Source organism: Caretta caretta, chromosome 23 (assembly GCF_965140235.1).
Source record: "Caretta caretta isolate rCarCar2 chromosome 23, rCarCar1.hap1, whole genome shotgun sequence".
NCBI classification, from domain to species: Eukaryota; Metazoa; Chordata; order Testudines; family Cheloniidae; genus Caretta; species Caretta caretta.
Window position 1 is genome coordinate 6,988,917 of NC_134228.1, and position 18,588 is coordinate 7,007,504.

Sequence of the window (18,588 nt, forward strand, 5' to 3'; positions counted from 1 at the left end):
TAACTGAAGCACCTGTAACTCTCTCCCCCCCACCCCACCCCCCCAACCAAACAGCTGGAGCCTTCAAAATGGTGCCAGCTAGGACTTTGGAATTCCTTACTCAGGAGACGGCTTGGACTCTCCCTGTGCCCCTAGGGGATATAGTCAGCCCCCTGCCTGGCCACAGCACCCTCCATCTTGAGGGCTCAGAGCTCTTCATAGACATGTCACCTCATAACTCCGCAGGGAGGCAGGTTGTTGTTAGTGGCATCATCTCCAGCTACAGAGAGTGAAGCGCAGAGAGGAAGTGACTTGCACCACATCACTCCATGTGTTTGGGGAAGAGCTGGAACAGAACCTAGGATACTTGTCTCTTTCCCTTGCTTTAACCACGGGGCTATGCAGCGCTCCAGAGAGGAGACCAGAATCCAAGTCCTGAGTCCTCCATCTCAGACCCCCTAACCCAGGGGTTCTCAACTTTTTTCTTTCTGAGCACCCCCCCTGCAACATGCTATAAAGACTCCACGGCCCAGCTGTGCCACAATAACTGGTTTTCTGCATATAAAAGCCAGGGCCGGCATTAGGGGGTACAAGCAGGGCAACTGCCTGGGGCCTCATGCCATAGGGCCCCTGTGAAGCTACATTGTTCAGGCTCCGGCTTCAGCCCTGGGTGGTGGCCCTCAGGCTTGAGCCCCATGCGGTGGGGCTTTGGCTTTCTTTCTGCCCTGGGCCCCAGCAAGTCTAACAGTGGCCCTGCTTGACAGACCTCCTGAAAACTGCTCCTGGCCCCCTTGGTTGAGAAGCACTGCCCTAACCTATGCTCTCTATTTTTTCCTATATATATATATGGGGGGGAGGAAACAGATGTGGCTTGAAACAGTCAAAGCATATTGCAATATCTGTCCAAATTCTCCACCAGTTGTATTCTGTGCAATTCCACCAAAGTCCAGGAGGGTGTGAAGAGCTGGGCAGATTTGACCAAGACATTCTTAAAGGGAAAGGGCTGCAGCTGCCCCTGTGTAAGTCAATTCCAGAAGCACAAAATATTCCCCCAAACTAAGAATTTAAAAAATATTGGCCAACTTCCCGAAGGAGGGAGGGTCAAGGGCTGAACAGCCCATGCCTGCAGCTGGGACGGGATGGCAGGGGATGGGTCACTCAAAATTGCCCCGTTCTGTTCATTCCCTCTGACGCACCTGGCCCTGGCTGCTGTCGGAGGCAGAATACTGCTGGCCCAGCTGGACCATTGCTCTGACCAGGAGGCACGCTTCTGGGAGTGTGGTGTCCTTGTGTATCTTCTCTCCCCTGGCACTAGAGATGGAACGTGAATCTCCGGGGGGGCTCGGCTCGATCTGGGAGGGTTTTAAAAATCAGGGGAGGGAGATACTAAATTCAAGCATGGAGGGGGTGCAGGGAAGGGCATTTAAAGGGCTTTGAGCTCGGGTGATGGAGGCTGCAGGCTGGCTGCAGGCATGGGGCAGGCTGCCACTAGATCTCAGGGAGGCCAGGCGTTTGCGGGGGTAACACAGGCTGGCCTGGCTAAAACCTCCTGACTGGCACTAGAGTGGGCAAAAGCCCGACCTAGCTCCAGCCCGAGCAGGAGCCAGCTGGGGGGCTGGGAGGGGGGCTTCCCCCAGGGCAGCTGATTCCATCGTTGTTCTCTAGGGGGATCTTGCCCCCCCCCCCACGGGTGCTCCCTGAAGGGGCTGCCCCCCCGACCCCCTACTGCGACGCGGGGCCGCTGGTTCAGGCCATTTGTAGAACGATAGTAAAAGTTTCTATTAATACCCAGTCCCGCTCGCCAGCAGCGGCAGCCCCAGCCCGGGCGCTGAGAAAGGGATTCCCTCTGACGTCCTCTGCTAGGATACCAAACAAACACAGCAAAGACAAGCCCATATATGGCTAAGTGCGTCACAGGAACTCCCGCTGAGCGGGACTAGGGATCCCCTCCCCTTTGGACCCCTAAAATCGCCCCTTTCCCCGGGGGGCAGCGGGGCGCCCGGCTCAGGGGGACCCCAGGCAGGCCAGGGCAAGCGACAGGCTGAGTTTGGGGCCCCACGGTGGCTCCTGTGCCTGGTTTTGGGGGCGTGGAGACGTCAGGAGGGGGCCGGCCCCTCTGGTATAAATACGGAGAGGCTGGGCGCGTGGTTCATTCATAAATTGCGAGAGGAGCCGGAGCTTCAGCGTCTCTGCCTAGTGGGGAGACGTTGCCACCCGCACGGGACAGGGCTCCAGGGGACCCCAGCGACCCGCCCCACACCCCCCGCTTTGTGGGGCTTGGGCCTGCGAAGACGCCGCATCGCCTCTGGGTCGTGCTACTTTAGAGGGGCTGCTGGATTATTTCGGGGGGTCGGTGTTGAAGTTACCCCGGTAGCTGCGAAGGGGCTTTGGACCCCCCCTTCTTCCCCGCGGATGTGGCTTTGAGGGGAGCAGACGCGTGGAGCAGGAGGCTCGGAAGCCGGGAGTCTCCCCGCCCCACCAGCGCAGCTTCCAAGGCCGGAGCCCGGCAGGGAGCTGAAGGGGGGCTGCTGAGCCGCGGAGCTTATGTCCCCGAGGCTGCTTTGCCGGTGAAGGAGGAAGAGGGGGAACCGCCGGGCCCCGCTGCCCTGCCGGCGCGGAGCGGCTCGCACCCCGCGCCTGCCGGACTCTGCCGCTCGCAAACGGGACTTGGCAGCCACTTTGCTTCCAGTCTAATCGGCTCCCCCTGACCCGGGGTCGCAGCCTCCCCTGCACCAGCCTTGGCTTCCAGGCGCCCCCAGCGTGGCCACAGGCTTCCCCCTGTGCCCAGGGAGATGTATCAGGGCTTCCCCGGAGACTACGACTCCACCTCCCGGTGCAGCTCGTCCCCTTCGGCCGAGTCCCAGTACCTGTCCTCGGTGGATTCCTTCGGGAGCCCCACGGGCGCCGCCGCCTCGCAGGTAAGGGAGCAGGGGTGCCAAGGGGGAGCCTCTTGGGCAGATGGTGTGGGGTGTTGTGGGATGACTGCCACGGTGCCCGGTGACATAGTACCCAGCGATTGCGGGGGAGGTGTACCGGGAGGTCCGGGTGAGCGATAATGCTGGTAAGGGGGGGGGGGCGATGGGGCCCAGGGACGTAGGGTACATGGTGCCCAGAGATTCAGGGGGCGATGGTACTTGAGGGGCGATGACCATGGTACCTGGCCCAGGAATGCAGGGGGCGATGGTACGGGGGGGGGGGTTGCCAATGGAGTCTAGGGATGCAGAGGGCGCTGTACGGGGCGGGTGAAGACCCCACGGTACCAGTCCTGGGGGAGGGGCAGGGGGCGATGTGGCCCAGTTATGCTAGTGGCGATGATACTTCGGGGGTGGGGTGGAGGAGCCATGGTAGCCGGGAGACCCAGGGATGCGTGGGGCGTGGGACCCAGGGATGCACGGGGAGATGGGGCCTAGTGATTGGGGGGGGGGTGTAGAAGCCATGGTACCCTGGGGACCCAGGGATGTGGGGGGCATGGTACTCGGGGGGCGTGGAGGGAGCGATGGTACCGGGGGGCGATGATACTGGGGGGAGTGGAGAAGTCATGGGACCCGGGATGCCCAGGGATGCGGGGTACCTGTCCCGGGGAAGCCCTGTCCCCTCTCCAGTCCGCATTCCGAACTCCCCCGCGTTGCGCGCCTGGCCTGGGGGGGGAGGTGGAACGTGGGGAGAGGGGGGCGGGGTTGTGCGTAACGTGTGACGCGCTGGAACCCTCCGCGCTGACGTGAGGCACGCACGGCGCTTTCCTCCGCCCCCTCTGGCGCGCGGGTTATTTTGGAACGCGGCGTCCGCCCCCGTTGCTAAGGGGCGGGTGGGGGAGCCGAGCCCGCTGATTGGTCTGTCAGGCCACGCCCCCTCGTGGGGCGGAGGGAAGGGGGAAAGCGTGCGGGGAATGGAAGCGGAGCAGGAGCTGCCCCCCCGTACAGCCCATAATAGTCCCTACAGCCGAACCGGGGGGGGGGGGCGGCGCCCAGGTGCCCCAGGGGAGAGGCTGACCCCCCCGTGTGTGTTGGGGGGCAGGTGCTGCCTGGTGATCCGGGGGAGCCGCAGGCTTCACCCCTTTTTTGTTGCGGGGGGGGGTCAGTGATGCCCCCAAGCTGTGGTGACCAGAATGCCTGGCAAGCAATGGAGTGCCCCCCATGCCCCCCCTCGGAGCTCCCCCCAAAGGACGGGGGTTATGGGCTCAAGGGGCTCCCTGTCCAGGCCCCTCTGCCCCTGCTCTGGTGTCAGTGACCCCACCGGGCATGGGGCAGAGCCGTCAGCTGGGGCAGCCCCTTTCCCGAAGGACGGGGGTGGGGGGGAGAGCTCACCACCCTGGTCAGTGCACCCCGGGCACCAGGAAGCCAGCAGGGGGGCAGCTGGTAAGGTCATGTGCCCTGTCAGAAGGGAGCTGGCTGGAAAACTCGCAGCCTGGGGGCGCGGGTCATGTCTTGCAGCGTTCCCCATCCCACTCACAGAGTCAATGGGCTCGCCTTGCCCACTGCGTGGATCGCTGGGTTATTGCGAGGGCTCAGGTTGGCGGGGGCGGGAGTCCCACCGGCAGATCCCCAAAGATGCGCTGAGCAGAGATGGGAGTGTTATTTTTAGGCTTGTGCTGACCCTGGCGCCCCGAGGCCTGAAAAAGACCAAAGCACAGGACTGCAGATAAAGGTCTGTTCTGCTCCAAAAAAGCGCAGCCCCTGCAGCTTCCTAGGACCTGTGTGTGAGATTCGCACAAAGCCCCTCTTCCGAGACAAGGGAGGGGAGCTAACGAGCCGAATTATAGTCGGCTCTGCCGGAGCCTGACCTGCCTTCTCTGCAGAGCCATTTATAGCTGGGCCCTTTGGTCTGGGGTGCCCTGGGGTCTACAATAAACTAATTCAGGGGCCAGGGCTACTTGTGTAGGACAGGGGTCCTCTCCTAGTGGGTGGGGGCTGGTGAGTGGGGCGCAGAGCCATTTGCTTCTAGCTTGGTAGCTGAGTACCTGATCCAAGGTGCCAGCATGGAATGGGTTGGGTGGCTCTCATCCCAGTTCCTTCTGCCCAGGTGCTCACATTACACTGCCCCACAACTGTTGCTAACTGTTCTCTTCACACCCCCCCCCGCGCGTGCCCCCCCTCCCCCCCAGTCACAGTGATTGAATTCGGCACACCCCTGGGGCGGGGCAGGGGGATGTCTGTACAGTGCAGCGTTTAGGCAATACCTGCAAGTCTCGAGGGCTGGCAATTCAACTTTCACCAGCAGCCACCATGAGGGCAGAGGAACGTGAAACCGGCTGCCCGGCTTTGGTCTCCGTGTCAGGCCTGACCGTGTGTTGTGGCAAGCGCTGGCTGGCAGTCGGGCCTGTATGTGGGCTAGGGTGCACCTTCCCCCTGCATCGTCTGTTGCTCTCCCTGCTGGGCCATGGCCAGGGGGGCCTGTGGATTAGTGGGGAGGACTCTGGGAGGCTGGCAATAGTGGGCACTGGCTGCCACAGGCTGGGATTGGGGGAGCCGTGTTCCTGCCATGCTTTTGCCCAGCTCCTGACCACATTCTGTGTCCTTGTGTTTCAGGAGTGCAGTGGCCTCGGGGAGATGCCCGGATCCTTTGTGCCCACAGTCACCGCCATAACAACTAGCCAGGACCTGCAGTGGTTGGTGCAGCCCACTCTGATCTCTTCCATGGCCCAGTCGCAGCCTCAGGGCCAACAGATGTCTCACCAGCAGCCGCCGCCGCCTGCAGTGGACCCCTATGACCTGCCCGGGACCAGCTATTCCACCCCAGGGATGGGCGCCTACAGCGCTGGCCCCTCAACAGCCGAAGCAGCCGCCCCATCGTCCCGCTCGGCTCGGGCTCGGCCCCGGAGGACACGGGAGGAAACGGTGAGCTGGGCGGACTTGGGGGACATTCTTCTTCTGTCGCACTTCCTCTGGGGCATCAGCAATGAGGTTACTAACTCCATCACTTACCCCCCTCACTGTGCCCCCCTGCCCATTGGGTGCCTCCTGTAGGTGGGGAACCTGGCATCTGAGAGCCCAGTCAGTGGGAACCGCACCCAGCAACGTAGGGCACCCACGCCACCAGCTCGGCTCCTTGGCTTGCATGGCAGGGCTGAGTGGGCAAGGGGGAGGGGCATGAGGGAAGGGGGAGGGCCTGCCAGTCCCCAATGCGAGATGCCTGGGAGCTGCACCGGGCAGCATGGTGTGGCTGGGAGTCTGGCTCAGCTGTGCCCCCAAGGTGGGGAGGAGCCATAGGACTCCTTCCCCAGCTGGCTTAACCCAGTGATTCCTCCTGCTCTGATGCAGGCTGCAGGGCCTTGGCAAATGGGGAATGGATACAGAGTCTACAGTCCCCAGTCCGCTGGGAACGAGAGCTGGTCTCAGCCTGGCGGCTGCCTAGTACCTGAGCACTTGGTGCGGTTCCTAGCCAGATGGGTATCCCCATGGTGGGTGGGGAAGGGGGAGGGATCAGAATAGAGGCCACAGACCGCAATGGCGCGTAGGCAGAACTCCCCATAACACATGGGGCTGAGGGAGGCCCTGAACACTGAAGGGTGGGGCTGTGCTGCATGAGAGGGAGGTGGGGAGGGCCCAGGGCCGGAGCCCCTGGCTGACCAGCCCCCTTGCCTCTTGCAGCTGACGCCGGAGGAGGAGGAGAAGCGACGCGTCCGCAGGGAGAGGAACAAGCTGGCAGCGGCCAAGTGCCGGAACCGGCGCCGGGAGCTGACAGACCGACTCCAGGTGGTGAGTGCTCACAGGGCCCCTTCCCCTGGCTCCCTGAACCCGAGGCCGTGGCTCTGATGCCACACACAGCAAGGTGCCTGGTGGAGCTCGCGGTGAGCTTGCTCCCTGTTCTGGTGCCATAGCTGTCTGGGTGCGAGAGTGGCAGCTTGGGCTGAGCACCTGGGCAGGGTGTTTCTGGGGAAAGTGGGCATCTCCCAGGGCCCTTTGCTCTGGGGAGGAGACAGTCTGGTGGGGGTGGGGCACGGTCTAGGCCTGCCACCTCCAAGCTGCAAAAAGCAGGATGACCCTGAGCCTGGCCCTATACACTGGGCACCATTCTAGGTTCCCCAGGGCACCTGCCCCCCAAAAGGGATGGTGCTGGGGAAAGCCGGGTGCATGGCAGCCTTGGCTCCGTCTCCCCGATAAAAGCAGAACAGCCCCTTGAAGTGGAAGGCGCGGCACTGGCTGTGCTGGGCGCATCCTGCTGCTGCTTGTGCACCTGGTGTATCTCTCGTTTGCCAGCCCCAGGGAGGGGAGCTTTGCCGGGGGCAATAGTGTGGTTTTGGGGGTGGGGGAGGTGGGGTTCCTGAGGCTGGAATTGAAGCTTTGCTGGGTCTACAGTAGCAATGTGCTCTGCAGCCTGGGGGTTGGTCGTGAGGGGGTGGCTTGGGGCATCGGGGTGCTAGGGGCCATAGCAAATGGGAGCTGACCCCCCAGGGAGAAGGCTGTGTATGTAGAGCAGACTCCCAGGCTGGCATAGCTTGGGGCCCGTAGTCCTGTTCTTCTTGGCCCTGCTGACCCTGGCTCCCCCTCCCCTCCAGGAGACAGACCAGCTGGAGGAAGAGAAGGCAGGGCTGGAGTCCGAGATCGCAGAGCTGCAGAAGGAAAAAGAGCGCCTGGAATTTGTCCTCGTAGCTCACAAACCGGGCTGCAAAATCCCTTACGAGGACATGCCTGAGCTGGGCGGTCAGCCTGGCCCGTCAGCTGAGGTGAGCTCTTTGGGGATGCCTGTTAAGGACGACCCGTTCGGGCCAGCTGCCTACCCATCTGTGCCCCTCCAGTACCAGCAGAGCCTGGGCATGCCAGCACCGGGCGCACCGGGCCCAGCGGAGGTAGCGTTTTCTAGTTCTTACTTTACACATGGTGAGCCGCTGAGCGACCCGTACCCTGTTAACCCTTCATATACATCTTCGTTTGTGTTCACCTACCCAGAGGGATCTACCTGCGGAGCCACACACCAGCGGAACAGCAGCAGCGACCAGTCCTCGGACTCCTTGAATTCTCCCTCGCTACTCGCTTTGTGAAATATTAACCACACAAAGCCAATCAAACCCGCACATGCAAACGGGGTGTGTGTGGGACACGCTGCAAACTGACAGCCCCCACACCTGCAGCCGCACTGCCTGGGGCGTGCCATTAGTGAACTGAGGGGACGGCGTGGGGGACCCCTCCCCACCCCCTCCCTTGCTGATACTTTGGGGGACTTTGTTTTAATCTGGCTGGAGGAGCAGGAAGCTTTGGCACCGCCGGGATGGATTGTGGAGCTGGGCCCGGCTCATGGGGGGGGCTGAGCATTGTCTGTCTGTGCTAGTTTGGCGGGGCTGGGGGCAGCAGATTGTGTGGCATCCCCTCCCCCCCCACCTACTGTGAGCAGCTGACCCAGGGACAGAGCTTGTGGGGAGCAGGCTGGGCTGGGGGTTGGTTCCCCCCCCGTCCCTCATTGGGCCGCACTGGCCTGTTGCCCTGCACTGACTCTCTTCCAAAATACCCACCCACTCTGTGTCTTGTGGCTCCTTGCTGCCTGGGCAGGCCCTGCCCTGCCAATCCCCCTGCAGGAGGGTGGCTCAGGTTGGGCTGGGGGCAGCTGTGGAGCACTGAGGCAGGGGCCCATGTCCCCAGCTGCCTCCACTCTTGCTCTGAGGAGCTCCCTGCGGGGCTGAGCCAGAGCCCCATGGCCTAGGCTGGGCAGGAGCTTGGCTTGGATGCCCTGGGTGCTGCCTTCTGGCTGTCTGAGCCTCTCTGCCCTTGCTTGGCTTTCCCGGTGGGGGAGCTGGCGAGCATGGCAGCAATGCCAGGAGGTGGCCTTGTGCCCATCCGTCCCTCTGAGATACTGTGAACGGCCCCAGCCCCTGTACAGCCCCTGCTTTCGCTGCTGTTGTGCGCACATGGTGTGCGTCTCCCGTCTTCCCCCCTTCCCCCAGGCTGCAGCACCTCTGGCCCTACACTGGCCCATCAGGGGCTGAGCCCTCCCTTCCGGTGGCTTTTACCCCCATTGTTATACCCTCTGGGGGGCTCTTTGCTGCCATCATGACATCCCCCCATGGGAACCCCATATTCCATTGACCCCCTCCCCCACAAGCCTCCAACAGCATCGGCCTGATGATGCCATGGGAAAGAGGCCAGGTGCCCCTGCACCCCACTGCAGGCCCTGTGGGGCTGAGACCTTACACAGGCTGTAGAGCCCATCCCTGCTGGCAGCTTTAAGCCCTGGGAGGCAACTCCAGGAGGTGGGGTCCCTCCTGCTCCTCAGGGTCTGTGCCCGGCCTGCCTCAGCCTCTCCTGCTGGGGGAAGACTGGCATTTCTGCCTCTCCCCCCAGGGCTGAACCGGGAATCTCCCTGGGCCCGCCGTCCCCTGTAGCTAGTGCCCATGCGTACGTAGACCTGCCGCCGCTTTGGGCCGTGCCGTCCGCCCCGTCGTCGCCAGCGTGTTGAGCGGGAGAGCCGTGTTGCTTCTATCGCCGGGGCCTGCCCCGTGCCAGCCACCGTGTGCGATGTTCTGTGCCCTCGTGACCAAGCTTTGACCGTGTTTAACTTTGTTCTGAGCGCTGGAGTGGGGTTTCTGCGGCGTTTAGCATCTTGGACAGCGCTGGGGGATGGGGAGTTTTGGTTTTTTAATTATTAGTTTCCTGTGCTGTATTTTGTGACTTGTGTTTATTGGGCGGCTGGGGGGGGTCCTGCGGCAATGCCCAGCGTCCCTCCCAGACCGCGCTGACTCGTCTGCAAAGTGGCCAATAAAAACAGCTTTGAACATGCACCGCTTTTATTCACGCGGGTCTGTTTGTCCAGCAAGGCCCGATGCAGGTCGTGTCACCCCAGTGTCTGCTTGGCTTGCTCCTCCCCTCTGTGCCTTTCACCAGTGGGGCAGGGGACCTTGCCCTGAGAGCCCCAGCCATGGTTTCCGGGGTGACAGATGGTAGCAGTTCCCCTATGGGAGGGGGAAGAGAGCACCTGCCCCTTCTCTCAGGGGTCACAGGCTTCCTCTGAGCTTTGATCCTCCCCCTTGCTGCTAACACACACCTCCCCCGTGCCCATGCTGGCAGGGGGCACAAGGTGGTGCTGGGGCCAACTTCCTGCATGGGCAGGGAGAGTATCCCAAAGCCTGAGTTCAGGTAGGGGGGACGCCCCCCAGCAGTGGTGTAGCCTGGGAAGTTGAGCCCCTCAGCAGGGCCTGGGGTTGCACCCCTGTGCCCTTCCCTGCCTGTTGCCCCCTTACTAACATTCAGTGGGGGTGTTTTGGTTGGTTACTTCCCAGTAATCAAAGGGGAAGGGCTGATGGGAAATCAGGACCCTGAGACTGACAGCCCCCAGGAACAATGGGGAGAGGCCAATGCTCCAGGTCAGCCTGAATGACAGGGCAGGCAGGCTAATCAGGAGGCCCTGTCCTCCCTGTGAGCTGGATTTGCCTGGGTCAGACAGAGGGGGGCCAGGCTAAGGAGAAAGCAGGGGCCCGAGCCAAGCTGGGGAGCAGAGCTGGGCCAGATCCAGAGAGAGCAGCCCCTGTCCTGGGAGCAGAGCTGCAGCCCCAAAGCCAGAGGCACAGCCCAGAGAGAGCAGACTTGCCCTCCGAGGAGAGCTGCAGCAACCAGAGCCAGAGAAGCAGCCCAGGGAGCTGGAGGCAGAGCAGCAGCCATGCTGAGGCAGAGTGGGGCTGGAGCTGGGGCTGGAGCTGGAGCAGTCCGGAGCTGGGTGTCGTGAGCAGCTGGGGAGAGCGAGGGGGGACCCCAGGCAGTGGGCCCAACACAGGGAGACGCCTCAGCCAGGAGGCTCTGCAGGCCAGACTCGAAGGGGGATTGGTAACCCTGACAGGGCGGGGGCAATGCTGGGAAGAAGCCCTGCCACCTAGAGCCTGTGGCCACCACCAGAGCAAGTGTCTGACCCACAGCATCCCTGCAGCAAAGCCAGGGCCTGAGAAGGGGCCTGGGACTTACAAGGAACAGACTGTGAACTGCCCTGACATTCCAGAGACACTGTTTGTGAAGTTCCCCGCCACAGAGCGGGGTGATGTTTCCTTGAACCTTTCCCATTATTCCTTATTCTTTTTAAAATGAATTGTTGATTAAATATCTTGCATTTGCTTCAAATTGTATGTAATGATCTGTGGGTCAGAGAAGTGCCCAGTGCAGAGAGAACCCCCCAGAGTGGGGACACCCTAGCCCCTGTCCTAAGTGACCACAGAAGGGTTGGGGGCCGAGCCCCCCAGGAATCCTGGGCTCAGCCTTGTTGGGGTTACGAGGACTCTGCCAGACAGAGTGGAAGGAGAGCCCTCAAAGGCAGGGAGGCCACTGGGTAAAGGAAGTGGGAGCGAGGACTCGGATCCTTTCGCTAGCCCACTTCACCGGGGTAGTGCAGAAGCTAGGAAAGTTTCCCACAATAGCAGGACTATTCCCCCACTTACATAATTGGCGTCATGAACAGGATCCTATCCACAGGGTCCACCCCATTGGTTGACTGGTTGAGTTCTGGTAACACTGTCTGGGCCTTGTCCAGAACCCTACCATGGCTGGAACTGAAGAACTACGGGCACAGTTTGCTGAACTTCAGCGCAGATTGTCAGACAAAGCTGAGGCATTACAACAGAACAGAGAAGCCTTATCACTGGCTAAGGTGGTGATAGACCAACAGAAGCTAAGAAACCCCCTAGTATTTGTGTCCCACGGGAGCGGAAGGTCCTGGAGTTTGGTGGCTTCCCAACTAGACCAGGAGACATTACGGGAGAGGAGTGGGTCAAGTCTGTGAAGGCCGCTCTGCATGTGCTAAGAGTACCTGAAGAAGATCATGTGGACTTCATAGAGAAGCACCTCAAGGGCCAGACCAAGGCCACAGTACAGTTCATGGCAGTGGCAGACAAAAAAGATGTGGAAAAGGTGTTTTGAACTCCTCCTGGAAGTGTATAGAGAGAAGGTACCTATTGGAACCCGACTAAAGGAGTTCTTTGAGCGAAAGCAGGAGCCTGGTGAAACTATCCGGGCATATGCGTATGACCACCAGGAGAGAATGAGCAAAGTGGAGCGGTGAGACTCTCCACGAGTTCCAGACCCAGATACAGTTCTGAAAGGGCAGTGAGTGCTGGGGCTCCAGGATGATTCCCTCCGCCGCGAAATGAAAAGGAGGTTTAAGGAAGAGCCCAGTAAGAAGTTCCATGAACTCATGCAGGCTGCCATTATGTGCTCAGAAGAAGAGGAAGTTCCTGTGACAGAGACAGCCAAGCCTAACCCCCGGACACAAAGTGGGGGTCTAGCGAATGCAACTGCTGGGGGAAAAGGCCCTGCCCCAAACACAGTTAACACTGGAAGGTTTAAGTGAGGCTGTCCAACAGGAGGAGATGATAAAAGTGACGACTGAGTTAATGAAAGTCCCATTAGTATGTCAAAGTATCCAAGGGCACCGGGATCCCGAAGAACCCCACTAAAGGGTGAGCTGGGAAGGTACATCTGTTACACTTGTGAAAGGCCAGGGCATGCTAGCCGGGAATGTCCACTGAGAAGGAGAACAGAGTCCCAGGCACTGAAAACCAATGGGGCACCAGGAGCGAGTAGTCCATCTACAGTAGAAGGTCAAGCAGTGGCAGAAGGATTCCTAGGCCTCTCCTTGGTGGAAAATCACCCTGTATACAGTGTTGAAAGGAACGCGGGCAGTGCCAGCATATCTAGCGACTTCTGTAAGCAGGCATTTGGAAACTAACTGCTGAAGTATGTATAGCAGGAGGTGAAGACCAGATGTTTGTTAGATACTGGCTCAGAAGTCACCACCGTTACTGAGACATTTTCAAAAATATTTGAAAGACAAGGAGCTGACCATGCACAGCACACAGTTTGTACGCCTAACAGCAGTTAATGGACTGGCAATCCCGGTGGTGAGATGCCTCGAAGCAGACCTAGACTACATGGACCAGACACTGCCAGGGAAATGCATCTTCATCCTGAAAGACAGACTCTGAAGGGAGCCATATGGGAGAAGGAGTCCCAGGGATTCTAGGGATGAACATCGTTAGTGAGCTGAAAGAGCTACCGTTGCCAGTAGAAGGAACCAGGAGGATGAACTGTCATGGGCACTCTTAAGAATGCTGTGCTGAGTAGAGGGCTGGCTCGAGCCAGTAGAGACAAAACCATTCATTGGGGCCTGCGGGGCGGATTGGAAATGTTAAAGTGGGCAGAAAACTGAAGACTCTTATGCCTCCTCGGAGAGGGAAGATCCTTGACGAACACTGCTGTGTATCAGAAAATACCAATAGATATCGAGCTCTTGTAGAGCCTACATCTGGGGTAAACCTACCTAATGGACTTCAGTCAGCCAATGTACTGACTAGTGCCGTCAAAGGAAGAGTACCAGTGAGTCTTCTAAACTCAAGCATGAAGGCTATGGAGTTGTAGCCTGAGGAGGTGATCCCTCAGGTGAAGGTAACATTTGGGGAGAGGGGAGAACAAGTTACCTTTCCTCAGGAAAGATGTGGTGGGAGACTGCCAGTTCCAGTTCAGGCGGCATGCCAAGGGCTAATTCCTGCACAGGTGGCTAACTTAAGGGTGTTGCCAGAGAAACATCAAGAAGCCTTTTCTAAGATGACCAATTTTGATGACTGAGTCAAAGGTGTCCACAACAGGCCAAAGACAGCCAGTGAAGTTGCTCTCCGTACAACTAAAGACACAGCCCAAAGTAGGAAAAGGACTTATCACAAGTCCAGTGGGGCTCCCATCAGACCTGGTGACTGTACCAGCTCGGAGCCACAGATGCTGGAGACGTAATAAAATACAGGACAAATGGGAGCCAAATCCCCACACTGTGGTCACCCACAACAATCCCCAACTGCCAGTGTATGTTATCCAGCCTGAACAAGAAGGTCCTGAGAGAGTAGTACGTAGAGACCAGCTAAAGCATTGGACTTTTAGTCTTACCAGGGCTCGTAGGAGGCATAGAGCAGCATTTCTAGAGGAGACTAAAACCAATGGGGTAAACCCAAACCCTAAGGAGAATGTCCAGATGCCTCAAACTCACCCAGTTTTACCTTAGGATAGGGAAATAGAAAATATGAAGAATGAACCACCAGTTTTAAAAAGGTCCCAGAGGGCTAATAAGGGTGCACTTCCTGTTAGACTTACATAATTATGTAATTGGTTCTGTGTAGTGTTTTAATGAATATTGTTATGTATAGTATGAAGAAGTAGATGTGGAATGCTAAGTATGTTAAATGTTCTGCTGATTGTTAATGGGTTTTTGATATGATGTGGGTATATGTTACTATGGGGCCGGATGTACTGGTGTGAATAGTGTGGTTGTGGCAGAATTTTAGCACTGGGGAATGTAAGGGGACTGTTACCGCCTTACTAACATTCAGTGGGGTGTCTTCCTTGCTAGCTCCCAGTACTCAAAGGGGAAGGGTCGATGGGGAATCAGGGCCCTGAGCCTGACAGCCCCCAGGAACAATGGGGAGAGGCCAATGCTCCAGGTCAGCCTGAATGACAAGGCGGGCAGGCAGGCAGGCGGCCAGGGAGGTCCTGTCCTCCCTGTGAGCTGGAATTACCTGGGTCAGATAGAGTGGGGCCGAGCTAAGGAGAAAGCAGGGGCCCGAGCTGAGCTGGGGACCAGCCCTGGGCCAGATCCAGGGGGACCAAAATAGCAGCCCTGAGAGAGCAGCCCCTGTCCTGGGAGCAGAGCTGCAGCCCCAAAGCCAGAGGCACAGCCCAGAGAGAGCAGACTTGACCTCCGAGGAAAGCTGCAGCAACCAGAGCCAGAGGGGCCAGAGAAGCAGCCCAGGGAGCTGGAGGCAGAGCAGCAGCCATGCTGAGGCAGAGTGGAGCTGGGGCTGGAGCTGGGGCTGGAGCTGGAGCAGTCCGGAGCTGGGTGTCGTGAGCAGCTGGGGAGAGCGAGGGGGGACCCCAGGCAGTGGGCCCAACACAGGGAGACGCCTCAGCCAGGAGGCTCTGCAGGCCAGACTCGAAGGGGGATTGGTAACCCCGACAGGGCAGGGGCAACGCTGGGAAGAAGCCCTGCCACCTAGAGCCTGTGGCCACCACCAGAGCAAGTGTCCAACCCACAGCATCCCTGCAGCCTAGCCAGGGCTTGAGAAGGGGCCTGGGACCTACAAGGAACAGACTGTGAACTGCCCTGACATTCCAGAGACACTGTTTGATGTTCCCTGCCACAGAGCGGGGTGATGTGTTTCCTTGAACCTTTCCCATTATTCCTTATTCTTTTTAAAATGAATTGTTGATTAAAAAACTTGCATTTGCTTCAAATTGTATGTAATGATCTGTGGGTCAGAGAAGTGCCCAGTGCAGAGAGAACCCCCCAGAGTGGGGACACCCTAGCCCCTGTCCTAGGTGACCACAGAAGGGCTGGGGGTCGAGCCCCCCAGGAATCCTGGGCCCGGCCTTGTTGGGGTTACGAGGACTCTGCCAGACAGAGTGGAAGGAGAGCCCTCAAGGGCAGGGAGGCCACTGGGTAAAGGAAGTGGGAGCGAGGACTCAGATCCTTTCACTCGCCCACTTCACCGGGGTAGTGCAAAAACCAGGACAGTTCCCCACAATAGCGGGACTATTCACCCCTACATGTAAGCGGGGGATCAGCGTTGCAGGGTTAGGGCAGGCCTGGGGCTTGGCGTAGGCCAGTGCGTTGGGCCCAGGGGCTGGTGTTCGGCCCTTGTACCCACAGGTGCAGTCCTGTTCCAGGCAGCTGCCCCAGTCCAGCTTCCTGCGGGGGTGGTCTCCCAGCCCAGGCCCTGCTCCTCGCTCTCCTTACAGTGAAGGGGGCAGCTGGCTGGCTGGCCGGCCAGCCGTACCTCCATCTCCTAGCGGCTTCACTAAGGGAAGCTCTACACCTATCTTCCCTGCCAACGGAGAGGCCCACCTTGCCTTCCGGCTCAATGTGCAGGCCCTGGGTGCCAACTGCCTGCCTGAGCCCTGCCTCCTGCTCCAGAAAGCTCCAGGCTGGGTTGGAGCAAGAACTGGTCTCAACTCGCTCCAGCCAGGCAGAGAACAGGGCTGGTACCTCAGGTGGAAGTACCCAGGAGGGGCTGCCCCCCCCCCCACCACTCTTCAAGCCAAGGGGCCTCAAAATCTGTGCCAAGTTCTCCTGGGGCGAGCAGGGGGCGAGTTGTCACCCTTTGATAATGACAAATTGCAGCAAAACCCTTTTCCCTGGGAATTTTTCAGCTTTTAAATCTTGAAATGCAGGATTTTCCAGCTGGCCCCTGGCCCCCAGCAACTAACAGCACCCAGAGCCCCCTGGGGCTGGCGCCCTGCTGCCAGCTCTGCCTGTCCGGAAGATGCTTCCGCCAACGTGGGTGAGGCAGGAGATCAGACCAGACTAGACTCCTTGCTCTGCGGACTGTGCTCATTGTGCAGCCCAGGGGTTCCCTGCATCCCTCCACTCCCTGCACGCTCCCTCCATTACGTGCTATTTGAGGGACTCCCTGCAAACCCCCCCCCCCCCCCAAATCTTCCCATTGCAAGAGATTCTGCGTGCCCACCTGTGATGAAGCGGGACTCTTCTTAATGTTTCCTCTGAATATTGTGGGAGTGCCTCAGTTTCCCCTATGCAGTTCTTAAGTATCTAGGTGGTGGGGTAAGGGTGTATGATCATTGCAGAGCCCTAGAGGGCAGGTGTGTGCAGGGGTCTGGACACAGAGAATGGCCAACACCCTCTTTCCTGGCAACTGATGGCCGGGACCCTTCCCCCCTGCAAGGTGAGAGCTAAAGGGTTGGAGAACAAAGGAATCAGGTGACCTCCTGGGCTGGAAAGGGACAAAGCCCAGAGGAGGCGGGGCTGGAGGTTTGGGGCTGGCTGGGGACATGGAGTGAAGTGCAGACGTGGTTGTCTGGCTCACTGTCCCCCAAAATGGACCCAGCTGAGGAGTCCTGTTCTCTGCACCGACAAGCTCTGTTTTAGACCATGTTCCTGTCGTCTAATAAAACTCTGTTTTACTGGCTGGCTGAGAGTCACGTCTGACTGCGGAGTTGGGGGGCAGGACCCTCTGGCTTCCCCAGGACCCCGCCTGGGCGGACTCTCTGTGGGAAGTGCATGGCAAGGCAGAGGATGCTGAATGCTCTGAGGTCAGGCCCAGGAAGGTGGAAGCTGTGTGTCCTAAAGACAGGCTGCTCACAGAAAGGAGACTTCCCCAGAGTCCTGACTGGCTTCGTGGGGAGCAGTTCCAGTGCATTGCCCAGGGACTCCATGACAACTGGTGGTAGAGGTGGGATGTACTGCACCCCGTGGATGGTGCTTCCTGCAGTAAGTGACTGCGGAGCAGTAAAACGAAGGGGGATTGACAAGGACCAGAGCTGCTGAAGGCTCAGAGAGGAGCGGTTTCAGGGGGCAGTTAACCCCTTGGGAGTGTGTGACCAGCAAGAAGGATTGTGCAGTAATGGGGTCCCCCTGGGGAATGCAGTGAGCAGCCTGCGGCTTCGCCCTGAGAGAGAGAAGGACTTCTGCAGTAACGGTTCCCCTGGGGATTGCAGCGAGTGGTCCCAGGGGCGGAGGAGTCTGCAGCTCGACCCTGGCAAAGAGGTGGTGACCTCGAGAAGGGCTGGCACACTAGGGGTTCTCCCTGGAGACCGTGGGAAGCTGAGAGCACACAGGCCTGTGAGTCCACAACAACTTGGGAAGAGCGGAGTGATGGCCTGTCACCGTCTCCTTAAGGACATTGTAACCCTGTGCAGAAAGAGAGGGTTGAGCATTGGAAAGTTCACCAAAGCAGAGTTAATCGTGCAGCTGGAGGAGGATGACCGCTCTAAGGAACAGATTCCTGACCCCAACTGGGGCTATAGCAGGATCTGGGAGCAGCTGGAGTGGTAGCCAGGCATCCCCAAGACTCCTGTCCCCGACCAGACGGGGGTCTTCACGATCGGGTTCCCCATCGGGGGATCGGAGACGGACGGGATTGGAGCTGAGTCCGAGAGAGCAAGAGGACTGTGAGAGACAGCGAGAGACCAAGAAAGAGCTGCAGAAGCAGCAGCAGCATGAACTGGCGGTGGTGGAGCGGAGAGGCCTAGGGGACCCCCCAGGGGTGAGTGGGGATAGACCCCAGGGGGCCAGCTCCGCAGGGAACCTAGAGACTAAATTGCTGCCCCTGGTTAAGGAGGGGGGGATGTGGATGCCCACCTCACTGCCTTTGAGCAGGCTGGCGATTTGAACCAGGGGGACCCTGCGGAAAAGCCCCGGTGTCTAGCTCCCTTGCTGGGTCCCAAGGCCATAGACTCTGTCAGCCAGATGGGTGGGGAGGCGGACAGGCTCCCACTCCTGACCCCAACCTATATGTCTGTGTGGAGTTTCCTGGGGTCAGGCCCCTCGGACCTCCAGTGGGAGCGGAAGGTGATGGTCAATGGGGAGCCATTCCTGGGGTGCGAGATCCTGGGACAGAGAGAACCGTTGTCAGGCCCTGGGTGGTGCAGCCTCAGATGCTGAGGGGCTGTGTGACCGGGGTGAGGGTCCCAGGGATGAAGCCCCTCGCCCTGCCTATGGCCCAGATCCCTGTGCAGACACAAGAGGGGTGGGGCTGGCTGGCCGTTGGGGTTCTCCAGGATATCAGCTGTGAGACCCTGTTGTGGGGTGACTGTGTCTCTTTGGGACAGGATCCAGGCCCTGCTCCTGTAACGGCCGAGGGTTTGAATCCAGGGAACCAATCGGCAGAGAGGGAAATGGTCAATGAAAATGCAGATGACC

At 59.4% G+C, this 18,588-nt stretch overlaps 1 protein-coding gene across 2 annotated transcripts; it reads left to right on the forward strand.

The window, feature by feature from the left end:
• The first annotated feature begins 2,014 nt into the window (after positions 1 to 2,014).
• Positions 2,015 to 9,688, forward strand: FOSB (FosB proto-oncogene, AP-1 transcription factor subunit). 2 transcript variants are annotated; one of them, XM_048834384.2, is made up of 5 exons: positions 2,015 to 2,897; positions 5,505 to 5,813; positions 6,567 to 6,674; positions 7,475 to 7,765; positions 7,866 to 9,688. In XM_048834384.2, the coding sequence occupies exons 1-5, from the start codon at positions 2,772 to 2,774 to the stop codon at positions 7,929 to 7,931; spliced, it is 900 nt and encodes a 299-aa protein (XP_048690341.2). In that variant the 5' UTR covers positions 2,015 to 2,771; the 3' UTR covers positions 7,932 to 9,688. The 2 variants fall into 2 exon arrangements, with proteins under 2 accessions (XP_048690341.2, XP_048690340.2); XM_048834383.2 differs by having other exon boundaries at positions 7,475 to 9,688.
• The last annotated feature ends 8,900 nt before the right edge of the window (positions 9,689 to 18,588 follow it).

Coding starts and splice junctions, on each gene's coding strand:
- FOSB (XM_048834383.2), top strand. CDS start 2,772: ATGTATCAGGGCTTCCCCGGAGACTACGACTCCACCTCCCGGTGCAGC. Junction 2,898..5,504: donor CGGGCGCCGCCGCCTCGCAG/GTAAGGGAGCAG, acceptor CTTGTGTTTCAG/GAGTGCAGTGGCCTCGGGGA. Junction 6,675..7,474: donor TGACAGACCGACTCCAGGTG/GTGAGTGCTCAC, acceptor CCTCCCCTCCAG/GAGACAGACCAGCTGGAGGA.